The sequence below is a fragment of the Megalops cyprinoides genome, chromosome 24 (genome assembly GCF_013368585.1).
Source record: "Megalops cyprinoides isolate fMegCyp1 chromosome 24, fMegCyp1.pri, whole genome shotgun sequence".
NCBI lineage: Eukaryota > Metazoa > Chordata > Actinopteri > Elopiformes > Megalopidae > Megalops > Megalops cyprinoides.
The window spans coordinates 10,391,118-10,408,614 of NC_050606.1; the positions used below are offsets into that span (position 1 = coordinate 10,391,118).

The 17,497-nt window shown below is 45.3% G+C and overlaps 1 protein-coding gene across 1 annotated transcript in view; it reads left to right on the forward strand.

Moving 5' to 3' along the window:
• Nucleotides 1-17,497, forward strand: part of spidr (scaffold protein involved in DNA repair) — a 73,009-nt gene that overhangs the window by 52,072 nt on the left and 3,440 nt on the right. Inside the window, exons 9-15 of the mRNA XM_036519551.1 lie at nucleotides 5,979-6,140; nucleotides 9,264-9,351; nucleotides 11,402-11,545; nucleotides 12,689-12,748; nucleotides 14,569-14,761; nucleotides 15,241-15,399; nucleotides 16,816-16,909. Coding sequence (XP_036375444.1) covers nucleotides 5,979-6,140; nucleotides 9,264-9,351; nucleotides 11,402-11,545; nucleotides 12,689-12,748; nucleotides 14,569-14,761; nucleotides 15,241-15,399; nucleotides 16,816-16,909 — 900 coding nt within the window. The remainder of the gene's footprint in view (nucleotides 1-5,978; nucleotides 6,141-9,263; nucleotides 9,352-11,401; nucleotides 11,546-12,688; nucleotides 12,749-14,568; nucleotides 14,762-15,240; nucleotides 15,400-16,815; nucleotides 16,910-17,497) is intronic.

Below are 17,497 nucleotides of genomic sequence, written 5' to 3' on the forward strand. Positions count from 1 at the left end.
TAATTATTTCACATTTTAGCCACTTTCGGTGCTCTTAATTATAGCTTCACATTAATGCTTCTTGTCACCGTGTTTGATGGACTGTGTGCCTTAAATGTTTTTAAAGCCATTCATAAAACTTAGAAACAGATTACATTGTTAGCTGCTGATGAGCCTATAAGCTGTGCATGGATGGTGTAATGTGCTATTTTAAGGCTGCTGCAGGCTCTTTGATTGGCCCTTTATATAGATTGTCCTTAAAGCACCTCATGAGTGGAACACAGTATACGTTAGTGTGTATTCATAACTACTGCCTATAAGCGGGGTCAGATATTATCAGTCCTGTATAGACACTATTTTTATTTTCTTTGGAAACAATTTAATTTTAGCTTGCTTCACTTAGTGACTGTTGTTGATTGGACTTGCTCCCTGGTTCCAGGGGTCAGCAAGTCAATTACAAGCAATCCTATCTAAACTTGCTTCCAAGGGTAAATGGATCTGACAGGCATTAATTTGCTGTTAATCTGATTAATTAAAGATGGAGCGTGGAGCAAATGATCCCTTGTTCAGCTTAACTTTGGGTTTATCAGAGTGTCAGTTGGGGTTAGGCCATTCTGGACAGAAATGCTTTGTTTTTTTTTTTTTCGCTACTGCAAATGTTCTTTGCCAGATTAAATGCTGAAATCAGCTCAGATTGGAGTTGCTTGCTTAAAGATAAAACCAGAACTATTTCTTCAGTCTTCAGTGATTATATTTTGCTACTTCGGAGAAAGCTGCCTCATTGCGGGCAAAGAAGACCTACAGGGAGGTAGCTGCTGTAGCATGTCTGTCACTGAAACTGTCAATATGAAAGGCGTCTTTTCATACTCATGGAAGCCGTAATGTAAACCTATTGATATTAAGAAGGCAGTTGGCGTGTGACATCACAAAGATCCATCGCTAGCTTTGCTGTGGAATGTCCCGTTTGTGATCCTGTCTGATCATGGGCCTCAAAACAGGATAGAGTTATACCAAACAGTTGGAGACCGAGACTTCCTTTGACCCAGCCAGGGCTGGTTAAGGCGCTCTGAAACCGCCCCAAAAGACATTGCTTTATTACCCCCCAGGTCTTACGCAGGGGCCTCCTGTAAGGCGTTTCAGCGTACATATATCATACCTATAAGCGCAGTCCTACAATGGCCTGCATGGCTGGCGGCTCTTACGGCTGCAGCTTGGGGAGATGTGCACTAAATCGTGGGGCATAGCAGTGGGAGTTTGGAGATCACGGACCCTCGGTTGCCCCTGGCAAGGAAGCAAGGGAGCAGTGCTCTCCCGGCGATCCGTTGGTGAGCTTCCAAGGCCGTGTTTGTATTGTCTATTGAGAGGGGAAGTAGTAGCAAATGCCATCCGCAGACAGGCAGGCCTGAATGGGCTCTATTTATTATGCGTCCTTCCAGCCGCGTCTTTTTGGGAGCTCTGTGAGACGAGGAACATGAAGACCCCGCTTGTTCCCCTGCGCTGTGGAAAGCGTCATTGTTCAGCTTCCGTACTCGCTGTCCTGTCCTGTCCTGTCCTGTCCTGTGCTGTGCCATGGTAAATCAAAGCGTTTTCTGCAGTTCACATTGCCATTTTGAGCGCTCTCCTCCTGCATGAGCTCATACAGGGACGCTGAGCGTTCAGTTACCTCTAGAAGCATTTCGAGGACAAGACACTGACTGGTGTCGCTATTAGAGGCACTGGACGCTCGTGAGTCGATGCGGGGAAAAAGAGAGCGACAAGCTCAATGGAAACAGGTGTAGTTCTTATTTAATTCGTAGCGCGTGCGGTTCCTGCGTGCTGTTTGGTGTTGGTGTTGAGGCGGAATTCCTTCGTGGTGACTTTTATTGTTGAATGACGTACTTTTTTAGCACTCATGAGTGCATGTTGTGATGTAGCGTACACCTTCTACACCAGGGGGCGCGTGATCTATTCCGCTCCCGAGCAGACTCATCTCATTAAGATGATTAATGGAAGCCAGCTGATAAGCTTGGAGTCAACCAGCAGTATGCCTAAGCCTTCACTGGTGTTGATTGGTAGTTGACTCATGGCTTGGAATTGTCTCAGTGTAGTTAGCTCAACGAAAGGGTTTTTGTTCATTTTTTTGTTAATTGTTTTAGTAACTTCTTTTCCTCTCTTTGTGTAAAGAGAAGCAGAGTCCCCACAAAGGATTTCATAGTGAATTTCAGTAGTAAGCAGATATTTACAATGAAAAATTTGAGCTTTTTATGATCCGGGTAATATGCCAACATGTGGTTTTGCTCTAACTTGAAATGTGCAAAGTGTATTTTTCTGAATTTAATGGGGTGTCGTCCTATTAAATGATAGATATTTTACTATATGAGATATCTATATTCATTTCCCTGCCACAAAATTCCAAGCCTCTATGATGTTTATAGGAAAGTATGGCAGCTGGAATTTTGGAGCAAAAACGTAAACACATATCTCGATAACTACTTGTAATAGAGTCTACATTTTATTTTTCTGCTTAATGTCTAAAGAATATTTGCCAACAATCTGAAATAAATCTGAGACAAGTGGACAAGCCCCTCTAAATATTGTTTGATTTGAGACAGAATGACCTAGTAGCTTGTATTAGAGATTTAATGCCTTCTCGTACTTAATTACTTTTCATTTCACTCTGCGATGCCGTTGTGTCTCATAATGCACGGTTATATATGCCAGGAACAATCCGTTTACAAAGAATTGAAATAAGAATATCCCTGTTAGAAGAGAAAAGAAGGCAAATTAAGTTTCACCGCGCCATTTAAAGAAAAAAAGGGTCTGAAGGTAGTTTGTGGAACCGTGTGCTTCTTTTTTTCCATTAAAGCTTTAGAGTTTGGAACTCGGCCCGTTCTGGTGTCGGGCTGCAGAATGCATAGGCGGCGCAAGCCTGGAGGGGAGAGCACGCACCAGCCAGATGAAAGGACGTGCCCAAACAAACTGATGTAACGTGAAGCATGTTGGGGGACATGTTTATTTCCAGCGCTGCCGGGGATAAACATAGACGCCCCGCCATCTGCCATGTTTACCAACATTGCCCTGTTTATAAGCGTGATCAGGTGACGGGGGAGCAGCGTTGGAACTTTCCTGTCTTCTGGGAAGTATTTGTGGGAACGGCCTTGAACTTCTGTCTGAGGCCCCGCCTCCCACCTCCCCCCCCCCCCCCTCCGCCCCCACCCCACAAACAGCCAGTGTTTTTCCGGGCCCTGCTCTTCCTTCTGCATGTGTCACCACAGGGCACACGCTGTGCCGCTCTCATTGCAGGGAGCGGGGGGGGCGGGGGGGGGGGGGGGGGGTGGGGGTGGATGGCGGGGGGTTTATGTCTGGACTTGAAAACCGTCCGGAGGCTCCGCTGCGTAGCTACGGCACAGTGTGTTAGTGACCGTTTACCGCTCTTCCCAGCTGCTGTCAGCGGCACTGAGCTCCAGCACTCTGAATAAATGAGTGCAATTTAAAGGAGAAAAAAAAAAGAAAATCACAGTTATACAAGCATTTCTTTGCACCTCAGTCATACATTGATTTTTTAATGTACACACACACACACTGCAATCATCATCTTCAGACTTCATTCTTTTAGTTGACGAGGACACAAACTAGTGCTCTTTCACCCCTGATAATATCATAGATATGTTTGATTTATTTGTCACAGAACATTTATCCCAGAGTATTTGTTTCTCGTGATATTGAATCTTGTGTTTTTGCTTCGATTAATGATTAGCCATGTTTATTTCTGCTTTTGCTGTCAATAGAAGGTGGGGGGGGCATTGGCTCAGACGACACTACAAAATCAATGGGGTGCAGGAATACTTGGCGCTCTCATTCCTTTGTCAGTAGTGGAAAAACACTCACATAAATGGCACATTATTAGGAGCGGTTTCATCAGGACATTGCTGTTGAGATGGCACCGTTGTGGTATTTGAGATTGTGCCGTGATTGTATAATGTTTCTACATTATGAATTGTTCAGCAGGAAGGAAAAACAATATAGTTGTGTAGCAGGTTGACACAGTGATCACCCAGGTGTGGGAGACTCAGACCGAAAGCAGAATGCGAGACGATTGTATAATTTATTTAGAGCAAACAATGGAGAAGTTCAAAAGGCGAAATCAAGACCATTTGGTACTGTGGGTATAAAGATGGGACAGCAGACAAGGTATATAAGAGTTAGTTAATGATTGAGCATGCTTTCACTTGGGTGTGTACATATGGTGTGTTAAATCATTTATTTTCTACATATTGGAAATGACGAAGGGGGGATATAAATCATACATCTCTGCGGGTTTTAATAACTGCACAGCTGCTCTTACTCATTAGAAACCAAAAATGCAGCCCCACCCAACCTTTCAGTTTGAATGATCGAAAGAGCACAGGGGGTTGTCTTGGAGGATGGGTATGTCTTTGTTTTTATGCGAATTAAACCCCTGCTGTGATTTATTGAATGTTTTCATCCCCACCAGTTACTAAGAGTTGTGGCGTTACTTAGCACTGGCTTTGACATTATTATTGAGCACCGTTAAGAGCATCGGAATGTTAAATGTGGTATCTGCAAAAAAGAGTCTTCACAGTGTAAGAAATGTTACCTTAACAAGCCTGCACTTTAGCCTGTAACCATGGACAAAGAGAAATCAGTCTAATGACTGGGACAGATAAATGAAGAAAAAGGTTTGATCCCATTTACACCACCCCAATATACAGCGTTGCTCTTAAAGCAAATCATTTTTTTCATCTGAATATGAAGGGTGTGTGCTCCTCTCAGCTACATTTGCTGAATAGCCATACAGTCTACAGTAGTGTTGTTTGTGTGAAGCCTTCGCCTGCTTGAAAGGCTGAAATGTTACAAATGATAAGATAGCGTGCCCAAAATAAGGGCATTCGAGGTGCTGCATCATCGATGTATCCACCTGATGTGTTATTAGAATCAAGTTACACAGCTTGCTCATAGCACACCTCACCCAAAGCTCTCTCCCAGAGCCCGGAGGCACAGCGAATGAGTGACAGTTAAATGGAATCTTGTGGTCGTCATGGTGCTCGCTGTATGGTGGCAGCCGTTGGCTGAGTTCAGCTCTGGATATTATTGCACAGCGGTGATCCTCAGGCCAGATGTAGTTCCAGCATATTTGCTTTGCACTCACCTGATGGTGTCCTCCAGTCTGTCTTGGGCTTGGTGTTGACTGAGATAAGTTTTTATCATTTCATACAACAGATAGCCAGTACATATTTGCACTACATGGATCAATAAATAATAAAAAAAAAGAAAACCTCACTCGTGATTGGATTTTTTCTTCTTTTCCCAGTCAACATATTTTTTCTTGTAAGGCTTTCCTCCTTTTCACCCTAACTGTGGTAGTGCCAGTTGTACAAATTAAGCTTGCCTCTTTCCAGTGTTGGCAGCCCTGAAGTGTGAAAGCACAACAAATGTAATCCTTCGAAACCCTTGCCTGCGCCATTGGCTATTTTTACCGCTTCAGGTTTCACAGCGAGCCACAGCTGAGCAGAGGCCAGATAGAGGTTAGCCGTAAGCCCCACTGACACCGTCCGCACAACTCATAGTTTCCTGATGAGTCACTAGAGGGTACTGTTGAGTGGTGTGATACGGGGGGACCTTGGCCAACATAACTTACCTTCACCCCAAATGGGAGCTAAATAAGTGCTGTTGTTGAGGGTTCCTAGTCATGAGCCCAGCTCCGTCTCCAGTTTTAGGTTGTAGGTATGTTAAAATAATAAACATCCCTGACCACCATAACCTACCTTAACCCCAAACATGGAAGGCAGTCATGTTCTGTTGTTGTTGGCTCCCAGTCGTGAGCCCAGGTCAGTCTCCAGTTTTAGGCTGTAGGTATGTTAAAATTGAAAAACATGCTACCTCTGTTTAAAGCAAATGATACAAAAGCAATAGAGGGGGACCAATCAAGACAAACCTTGCAATAAAAATACCCCTGAGTAAAATCTTGCTCTTTTCCCCCTTATTCTCTCTCTTTTCAGGCTTTGTTTCCTTGTCCAGGATTATTATGGGATGTTCAGCGAGGTCATGCTCCACACCCTCTCATCCGAGGAGGACAGCCTACAGGAGCACATCAGGAAGTGGGAAGGACGGTCCTGTGTCCTCAGGGGCATGAAGGTGGTGCAGAGGGTGACTCGGGGCAGGTGAGGCCCGCACCCTCTCTGACTTCGCTCCGCTAGGACTTCAGTCTGCAGCGGTGTTGCAGTGGCTGCTGGGATATTGCATTTTCCAACCATCATCCTGTTTAGCCAAGTGATCTGGGCTCACCTCTCTGCTCGTGCATATCCACGAAATACCTCACAAGTGTGCCCTGTCAGGTTCCAAAGCAGTGTTGTCACCATAGTAATGGAAGAGTTGAGTGACAAATTGAAATGGGATGTATTTAAATATGAGGTATTTGAATTACCCAGCAACAGATAAATTCTGTTCTGGGGCTGTGTGCTGTCACATGTCTGTGGTCATACAGCCTCTAGTAACATGAACTGGGACTTGTGGTCTCGTTACCCCATCTCCTTTATAAATAGTAGCTGTGTTTGGAGCCTATGTAGGCAGATAGCTGTTGAGCTGTAAATCTTGCCTCAGTTCTGTTTAAAGCATCCTTTGTCAGTCAGGAATATGTATGCTTGCAAGGTAATTAGAGTGCATGGTTTACAGCACTATATTGGGCATAAACAATTAACATTGATTTGTGGCTTCCCTTCTAATTTAGATGTAATGTCTTTACTCGTCAGTTTTCCACTGGTCAGATGTCGTTTACCCTCACATAACCCACATGCAGGCACACTGTTCTGGAGTCAGTGTCCTCTCGCTTCAGTTGGACTCTTTTCATCAGTAAACTGAACTGACAGAGTCCAAGTGGGTTTATTGGAGAGTTCTTCACAACATCTCTTTGTAGTAAACAGGCACAGTTATCTTTGTCCTTAGCTGCAGGTCAGTGCTCTGTGACTGAGGGGGAAAATAGGTGAGCCATTTTATCTTTAGCTGAAAACACCATCCTTAATGTTGACAGTCTAACGACAATAGCCTGCAGTTTGCATGTTGTTTATCTCTTGACTGGTTCCACCGATATTCCAGATATTTCTGCCCTCTCCATGTTGGGCTCCCAAACCAAGGTTTGTCTTTGTTAATTCTGGCTGCCATTGCTGCATTGTGTTTCCATGACAGAATCCCATAGTCCACTCCTCATGGATTCCTGTAGCGCAGAAATTGGCAAACGACTCAGCAGAAGTGTTGCTAAGCTGGGCAGTGGTGCAGAGGAGAATAGGTTGTGTGGCCAGTGTACAAGTCACCGTTAATTACACTGAAGATCATGGGGTTGGTTTGAAAGGTAGGTTATAAATCTTAGATTTGATACAGCGAGGTAGCCTCTGATAGTTTTACCATTTCTTTTTTTTACCTGCATGAGATCCACACCTTAGCTGACTCTGTAGAGCCTCACATTTCCTCATTACTTCTTGAAAGTGGAGGTGTCCCTCCCCCGAGGCACTGCTGACTGAATGGAGGTCAGATGCAGCACTTCATTACATTCAACAGCATAATCAATACAGTGGCCCAGAAATGTTATTGATGAAGCCTAAGTGATACAGACACTGACAATATAGTCAAAATAGCCATCCTTAAAACGATGACAGGAGCCGTCTCACAAGTCAAACAAACGCTTCAGTTACATTTTTTTTTGGGATAAATACACGTGTTCCAGGCAGCTTGCTGCATGAGTCACACTCTTACAATAGTTTAGAAACAAAAGCAAAACAGAAAGGACTTAACAGCCGTGAGTCACTGTTACAGAGCTCTTTATGAAGCTTTGAGTGGTATACTGTAAATAGTGGCTCCATGCAGACCAGGATGTAATGTAGTTTTGTAAATGAAGGTGGGTGCTCCTGTACGGCTGAGCCACACGTCAACAGCCAATGAGGAATATTGTTTATTGACCCTTGCTTTTCCAAATATTGTTCTGGACAACACAAGCACTACCTGTTGCTATGTAATAGGAATTCACAATTCATAAATGAATTCAAAATTCATAGTCGCTGTGGGTGAGTGAGTGTGTTGGAGGATTGCATTTTCTGTCTCTAGTGTTGTAGAGCTGGTGTAGGACGAATCTGGACCTGTAGCGTTAGCTTCTCCAAGGCTTGCTCAACCCACACACGTTTCAGTCACTCCTGCCCCCAAGACCTCTCCCTTGACCACAGTCGGTCACGGTTATCAGCACGCCGGCCTTAAGAGATTGGACCCGGGATTAACAGGCTTTGATGAGGCTGTCGGACCGCTCCTGCAGGCTCGGGGAGATTAGGAGCGGTTTTACGGGAAGCCTCCCCCCACCACCCTTCCCCAGCTCAGTGTGTGTCGGCGGTGTGTGGCGGGCGAGCGAGCGGCGAGGCGTGCGACCTGCAGGACTGGAAGGGGCAGAAGAGCGAGTTCTGGAGAAAGGAAGGCCTGTGATTAGCGCTCGGGTCCGTCCTCCTCCTCCTCCTCCTCCTCCCCCCCTCCAGGGTCGGCGGGGGTGAGTGAGTACGGGCCCGGCACGAGTGGGCCCTGAGGGGGAGGTTCGCTTCTCAAGCTCGGTGCCTCCCCTGCCACCCCCCCCTCCGTGATCTCCCATCACTAATTTGGCAGCTGAGGGTTTAGGATTTTGAGGGAGGCAACGTGAGTCATAGGGTTTTGATTTGCTCAGTAATTTTGTCCAGGAGACCCTATGAGTTCTGTTCTTGTGTTCTCTGGGTGCTGGCTCAGCTGGAGCGACGTCGTAGTCAGCTGGTACGCTTCTTATGGCCTCTTGTGTTGAAAAGAGGGGCGTTCGTGACAGGCTTCTAGAAACTGACAGAAACACCCAGGTTATTCGTGATTGAGTTCGCCTTGGTAGTTGGATTGCTCCCTTGTTTACACTTGGGGCGGGTGAACCTGTTCTGAGCTCTGTGTTCTGCTCTGGGTTTACGTGTGAGAACTCAGCAGGCCCAAACATGTCGATCTGGAAGAGGTGCAGTTTTAGGAGGGCTGTGTCTGAACAGATCTGTGGTTCTGGCTGAGGTCTCTCCGCAAGGTGCAGTGTGTGTGTATGTGTGTGTAATGTGTGTGATAGAAATGTGTTTATAGTGGACTTGAGTGTGATGTGTTGGAGCATGGTGTATGTGTGTATAATGTAAGTGTGAGTGATGCGTATGCATGTGTGACATGTATGCGTGTATGACGTTTGTATGTGTGTGGGATGCATAGGCGTTTGTGATGGATATGTGTGTGTGATGTATATTTGTGCCTCTCGTCCACAGGTCTGCCAGCCTCTTCAGTTTGATTGACAGCCTGTGGCCTCCCATGGTGCCCCTCCGAGTGCATGGAAAGAGCCAGAGCAGCCAGGATGTGTGTAGTTTTCTCAATTTCTGTTCATATGAAGTATTTTGATTGGTAAAATATTATTTGTTCATATTGGGAGGACAGCCATCAGCCAACTTGTATATGGTGTATCTGCACCTGTACCACAGGCTGAGGTACACTATATGGCCAAAAGTATGTGGACACCCTTCCTAATTATTGAGTTCAGGTGTTAAAGCTACACCGATTGTTAACAGGTGCATAAAATCAAGCACATAGCCATGCAATCTCCATAGACAAGTAGAATGGGTCGTACTGGAGAGCTGCGTGACTTTAAACGTGGTGCTGTCATAGGATGCCATCTTCGCCACAAGTCAGTTTGTGAAATTTCTGCCCTGTTAGATCTGCCCCGGTCAACTGTAAGTGCTATTATTGTCAAGTGGAAACGTCTAGGAACAATAACAGCTCAGCCACGAAGCGGTAGACCACGCGGGGCCACCAAGCGGGGCCACCAAGCACGTAAAAACCGCCTGTCCTCTGTTGAATCACTCACTACAGAGCTCCAAACTGTGTCTGGCTACAACATCAGCACAAGAACTGTGCATCGGGAGCTTCATGAAATGGGTTTCCATGGCCGAGCAGCTGCACACAAGCCCAACATCACTATGCGCAATGCCAAGTGATGGCTGGAGTGGTGCAAAGCACGCCGCCACTGGCCTCTGTAGCAGTGGAAACACATTCTCTGGAGTGATGAATCATGCTTCACTATCTGGCAGTCTGATGGATGAATCTGGGTTTGGTGGATGCCAGGAGAGCACTACCTAATGCACAGTACCTACAGTAAAGTTTGGTGGAGGAGGGATAATGTTTTTTTTGGCAGAAAGGGCACAAATTCCCACAGACACACTCCAAAATCTTGTGGAAAGTCTTCCCAGAAGAGTGGAGGCTGTTTATGGCAAAGGGGGGGGGGGGACAACAAATATGGTCCATTTTGCACTGTTGATGTAATTGCTTTTTTTTTCATTTAAATTTAATTTCATTGGGTGTGTGTGTATATTTTTGCGTATCTTGGTTTTCACGTTTCTCTGCATATTACTTGAAAATATAGGGTACACTGTAAAAAGACATGATGTCCGTAACACTATCAGGACACAAAACCATGTATGTACCTGTGTGGCAGTGGCAGAGATACAATATATTTGCAAATGGTTAGGTACTGATACATGGAGAATGTAAGATTTGTCAGTGAGAACTTGATGTTTTGCACACTGAAAGTGTTTCTGTGAAAAAGATTTAAACTAATGCACCCTGTGATTTCAGCTGCAGCGTTATTTCAGAAAAATGTGTAAGTTTCACAGCCTCGCATGTCTCATTTCCTGGCCCTGTCCTCAGCATGTAAAACTCAGCCTTCAAAAAGGCTTCACTTCTGTGAAGAGCAGCGCAGAACATGAGGTGCTGTTGAGGATATGTAGAACCGACTCGGTGCGCTAACGGGCTCATTCCGAGCGGAGGCTGAACTCTGTGGCCTTGGAGCGAGCCCGGCCAGGTCATCGGCTGACAATGACCGGGAGCTCACAGCAGCGGAACAAAACGGGCTTTGTTCTGCCAGGGAAGGGGGGGCGTTGTTGGGTTTCAGTGCTCAGGAACCGCATCACGTCAGACCGCCTGTGAGCCGCCCAGTTGATTTCAGTTGAGATACGCTCACCTTTCGACTGGCCTTTGCTTTACCGTTGTGCATTGTGGGACTTGTAGTGTGAAATACAGCCGTGGGTGAGTGAGTGTATTGGCGGATTGCATTTTGTGTTCCCAGAGCTCCGGCGATCCCACACAGGGGACAGCATAAAGCAATGTGTGTGTAAATCGAGGAGCAATATGTGGCTGCAGAGTTGGAGTAATTAATATGAAATCAAAGCTTGAAAAGGGTGTGGTCTGTTAGCTGTTACAGTTAAGAGAATGTTGATTTAATCTGATCCTTTGTAAATTTGTTTAAATTTTTAATGCTAGCCAAATTTATCACACACTTGGTGCAGTGTGACTGGCTTGAAGGGCGTAGTGTTGTGTCACTGGGCAAAATCAATGCCTGTGTGCTGTGTTACAGGACAAATCCAGGCTTCCAGCCCCGAGTTTCTGTTACCTGCTGGCAGGTCAAAGAGGCCAGGACTCAGTGGATGAACTCCTGGGGAGTTCTTCCCCTGGTCTGTACCTGCCTGTGGTGGTGCATACACTGAGAGAAATACTGCAGGTAAACACAGACACACACACACATACACACACACACACACACACATACACACACACACACACACTCACACACACACACACACACACACACACACAGATTCTGCGGGCAACCAGCAGAGACCACCCGCCTAACACTCAGTTCCACATCTACAATACAAAATATACATGCAGTGATGAGTCTAAAGACACTCTGTTATCTTAATTAGTGGAGAGAGTCACATACTCTTCCCGTACATAACACAGTGAAGGACACCTGTTGCAGCTTATGTAAGTGCATTGGGAGTGGATGTTACAGCTGGGGTGTATAAAATCAAAATATATATGCAATAATGCACACATGCGGCAAATGAATTCATATGGAATACAGAAACAAATGATGAAAATGTGGAGTATTCAGGGAGGCAAAAAACAGGAAAGTGATGTTTTAGCTGCGAGAAAGTACTGGTGTCAACTCCAGCTCAGATCTTGGGTTCAGTGGGTTTGACTCCAGTGTTAATTGAATACCGATCTAGATCTCTGCTTAATTTAAAGTGCTAGAAGTTCTGTGTGAAAGAGGTGTGTGTTTTTCAGGTCCATTTTCGATTAGAAAGTGAACGTTGTTCATTCTTTTCATTTTGTGAATATTTGCCCCTTGAACAAGCTGTTTAAACTAATTTAATACTAATAATTTAATTTGACTAAGTTAATTAGATGTTCAACTGGTTGTTTGAAGTGCCACTGAACAGTGCACTGTTTTAAATTCAGAGTTGGAGACAGGTTTGTGTTACTGATATTTTCAAGGTGCTGCTATGAATAGAAATCAGTTAAATAAGTGGCCCTACTGATGTCCAGTAATATTCACCTGAAATGTAAAACACCACCTTGGACCAAGTATGTGACACACTACTGTAGGTTACCTCCCCCAGCACACACACACCCTGTAAAAGACATCCCACACCCCTGCATATGTGCAAACACACACAAGCACCTGCCTCTCCCACACAAACCCACCCACACACACACACACACACACACACACACCCACACACACACACACACACACACACACACACACACACACACAAATGCATATTTCTGCTCTGACACAAACAGCAGTGATGAATGTGGAGTCTTGTCATTCACTGATTTATTTCCTTCATTTCAGCGTGTTCCCCACAGCCATCGTTGTAGCTTCACGGCCACAGTCATATACAAGAGACTGCAGGTAAACCTGTTCCTGTACTGTCAGAACAGATGTAGTCAAAAGATTACTTTAAAAATAAAATCCACATCTGTGGAGGAGAGTGTGCAATCCTATTCAGTAACACGAAACCTAAATTGAAAGTTAAAAAACGAGACATTTGCCGGCAGGTGGCTTTCGATGTTTGTCACAGATAAAAAAAGTACAGAAAAGCTCAAACATATGTCATCTTAGAAATGCACACTGAAGTGATTAGAGTTGTTCCCATAGAATTATGGTTTTTTACATGCTGACTTTTGTTATACTAAAAGCTCTGTGGATATTTCTGTGTCATTGCATGGAGAGAGACCGTAAATTACCTCTTGTCTGGGATTAAAACCACAGGGGAGGAACTCAAGGACAGTAACGCTGGGCTGGAGAAATAATGTGATTCACGTTTTTCTGAAGTCCTCATGTTTATGTTGTTGTTTGTTGCTTTGGGTTCTGAATTCGCACTTACAATAGGAAGTTTCACAGAGATTTATCCCCCGATAAAGCGTTTGTACAGAGCCACAAGGGGGTGTCACGGCCAGCATCATTTGAGTGAGAAACTGTTTATATTTGAAAGCAAATACTGTCTACCTGCCCACTTCAGACATTGCAAAAACGCCAATATATCTGTTCAGCTCATCTTTAAACGTCTTCATGTACCCTTTTTTATTTTTATATTTGTCTCCTTTTTTAACTTTGTTAAATATTTGTTTGTGCACATTGACTGCTTTCTTGTCCAAGGACATTGTGTTGGTCAAACAAGGAAACAAGAAAATGTCTTCCATATGTGTCTGATTGGAGAGGCCATTCTAACCAAAACCTGCTGCATCTATTCTTAATCCCTAATAGATTTTTTAAGCACTGTACTGTTCTAGAATTTTCTGGACAGCAGGCAGCCAGAGAGGGCTGTGTACAGTGAGATATGGACTTGGTGTTTTTTGCTACCTTTTTGGGCCACATATGTTTGAGAGATGTGGGTGGAGGCACTCCTTCTTTAAACGTGTGTCACAGCAGTGGGGTGGGGAGGGATCAGAAGACATCCTGTAGCTATGGCTAACAGAGGCTGCCAAGCACTCCACAATGCATTGTACACAGCAGTGTCACCTTCAGAAGGGCCAAGCCTGTCATCAGTTATTTGCACCTACAGACAGTTGGAGTGATCAGTAAGAACGGTACTCTACTCTACGCATGCTGTCTGTAATCCTTCTTTTTACATTAGCCTCAAATGGATTCACAGACAGCGAATGAATTGACGAAGAGGCCAAAGGCCAAGTCATTTGCTTGAAAAATTTCAGTCCAAACCCAGGTATGGAATGTGTTATTTTTACCTGGGTCTTTACAGACATGACTGATGAACTCGTCCTTGTACAACAGTTGTCGGCCAGTGTTTGCCAGAAGGAAAAGAATGTATCTTTTCCCCTGACTTTTTTGCTTTCACATGTATGGCAATGGCCTGATGTCACTGAAACTACCCATCAGGTTTTTACCCATTAAACTAATGAAGGGTTTTTTCTGTGACCTGGAGCAACAGCTTTGTTATCCGCTGGATCATCTCAGGCTTTTGAGAAGTATATACCTGAAGCGTGTTTACTTTTCCAGGGCAATAAAGGAACTTTTGTACTGATAGGGACTCGAACTGACTGAGCCGTCTTCCCTGCTATCTGAGGGTTCAAGGCTAGTGGAGTGAGTCACTGTTTATTCTGCGTTATGTACCTGGCCCGTTGAAGTGGGGCGGGGGGGAAGGGGGGGGGCGTACGCGGGCGGGGCATTGCGAGGGGAGCGTGCTGATGGTGCTGCTCTGCTCTGCTCCTCAGAGTGCCGGCCCCTGGCTGTTTGTGACGGACCCCAGCCTGCAGGGGGGAGAGCCAGAGGGGGAGGAGGGCGGTTGGTGCAGGACGGTCCCGGTGTGCGTGAGTGCCCCCTGTGTCCTCAGTCCGGCCGTGCTCCAGGCACTGAGCGGCGCCTCCGCCTGCAGCCTCACCATCAGAGATGCAGTGAAGGAGCATGGTAAATCATTACATTATATTAATGTCACTTAGCAGACGCTCTTATCCAGAGGGACTTACGTAGGTTACAATTCTATCCATCTATACAGCTAGATATTTACTTAGGGCAACTCCAGGTTGAGTGCCTGGCCCAAGGGTACAGCAGCAGTACTCCAGCAGGGAATAGAGCCAGCAACCTTTCGCTTACAAGTCCTGCTCCTTACCTCTATGCTACACTGCCACCCCAATTGTACAACACACAGTTCTACAACTTGCCACTTTTTCTGCGCTATATAGCAGAACACTTTTCTGTATATTCCATGAAATCCTCACTTGGAATGCTACAGTGACCCTCTGAGGTATTTGTATGAGCGCACTTGGGTTCAGTTCTCGGAAACTGTGCAGAGTGTGAGAAGTTTACTGGGTTTTTAGTTTGTAATGTGAGATATATGGGGTTCAAAGGTGTCCATCGCTGGTGTGAGTGCTGATGTTCTGGTCCAGGTGCGATCCGGGTCGAGGAGCGCTCGGTGGTTCAGCTGGAGCCCCTGTTGCTTGTAGCCAGCCCAGACAACCCTACCAACGAGGGGCCACTGTCCCAGCCTGCAAGACTGGATCAGCTGGGTCCAACAACTCAGGCCAACTCCCTGTGCCTGCTGAAAGGTCAGAACGTTCCAGAACTCCAAGAATGAGGAAAACATGTTTCTTCTTTCTTTCTCGCTCTGTCTCTCTCCCCCACTCACACTTTTTTAAGGGCACAAGAATGTTTATTTTTCATAAAGGAAACCGAGTATATGTTTTTTTTTTTTTTTTTTTTTTTTAGAAGGGGGGGGTGACTGTGGCTTTTTTGTGCTTGTGGCATTGTGAGGGACCTTCTTGTGGTCGCTGAAGACAAAGCTATTGTCTCTCGCTGAGGTTAGCTGTTCTGCAGTTCCCAAGAAGCTCCCACTCTCCCGCCCCCCAGCTGTGGTCCCCGGAGCACTCCTCTCAAAGCCCATTCCAGTGCGGCCGCAGGACGCTGTGGGCAAAGCCCTATTTACCTCTTCTGGGTGCAAACCCTGCAGGCGGTTCCACAGAAGAGCCTCGCATACCCAAAGCATTTCCTTTCGTCCCGCAGCAAGTCCAATGTGACAATGTGCCATTTGCTTAGATGCTGTTAGCGCAGGAAAAAAAGTTATGATATTCTGTATTCGCGTCCGGGCCTACATTGGCAGAACAAGCTGATTTGCCATTTCTCTGCAGAACCAATTGTCCCTGACAGGGCATCTGCTTTCCCACAAGTCCCCCCCCCCCCCACCCCCCACCACAATCAGGGCCTTATAGTGGTAACCAGTGTCAACCAATATTTACTTACTTTTAATTATTGTACAATAGCTGTGCCAGTGAAGCCTGTAATGGCATCATAATAGGCCTCTGGTCTAAGGGCACAAAAACATCTGACATCCTTACTGTATGGTAATTCTGTGCAGTTTGCTGTTCAATGGGACATATACAGCGGTTCATGTAGTTAAAAAATAGCGTGTTGAGTCCAAAATATAGTTACTGCCTTTTTTGCCTGTCTGTAGTCAGCTGTCTTCATTGGTAATATTGTGAGAGATGTTTCACAATTGCAATCTAGTGCTATGTAAGACCCTTATCAATGGCAAAAACGCATAGAGTAAAGCTATCCTGGTTACTAATGTTAGGTTTCTGAACTATCACTGATGGCTGTTTAGTCCCTCAAGTTGAATGTGTACAAATCAATGAAAAAGCTACTGTCGTTGTATTTGTTTGCGATGTTTATCACTTGCTAAAGGGCTTCAAGGACCTCCTTCAAGTACCATGTTGCTCTGCTGCTTTAACCCAACATATTGTCAATTGTCACATAGTTTTGTGAATTTGTTCTAACGTTTCTCTCCGCATTTTTCCAAAAATACAGGTTAGAGTAATACAATTCTGTGCAACAGTAAAGAACCTAAATCATTTTAATTCTGCAAGTTGTGTATTTGCAGTGTTAGTCTCTGAATACGTGAATCAGAATATGCACATGTAAGCAATAGCCTAGTCCAGGCTTGTGAGTTGATCGGTCTGCTTTGGCAGGTGTGGTTGTTGGTGTGGATGAAGACACAGCGTATTCCTGGCCAGTCTGTAACTTGTGTGAGAGCGACAGGCTAGAGGCATCCCATGGAGAAAGGTGGGTTTTTGTTCTTTCACCCGTAAAGATGACAGGTTTAATTTTAAAGCAATAAATCTGATTGTAAGCAGTCTTGCATGGTCTTAGGAGTTGTGTTTTTGGTTTGATGTTGCCATAATCTTGCTGAAACAGAACTTCAACTGAGCAACACTGGAAGTCCAACCGCAAGATAATGTAGATACTGTTACTGATATTATGTGAATGTGGAACCTGAAGTGAGTCTACTCTAGTTTTCTCCCTGCTTTGAATCAGACTTCTCTGAAGGGCTTTCGAGTGTGGCATTTAAAAGCGTTTGCTCCATGGGCAGCCTGAGCCCTGCAATCCCAGCTCCAAAATGGACATGTCATTTGCCAACTGTGACCAACAGCCCACAAATTGGTTTTGTTCTGCCAGGGATAGGGGCTGGTAGATTGGCCAGGATTTCCTCATTCCACTGCTGTTGCTGCCCTGTGACTTGTTCAAGCCCCTTTGGGTTACTCATATAGCATCAGCGTGATGTGCCTGTCAATCAACAGTGTTTGACTCCAGGTGCATTATGGGACTTGTATTGTGGAGCATAGTCACGGTACACGGCTGTGTGCATTCGCC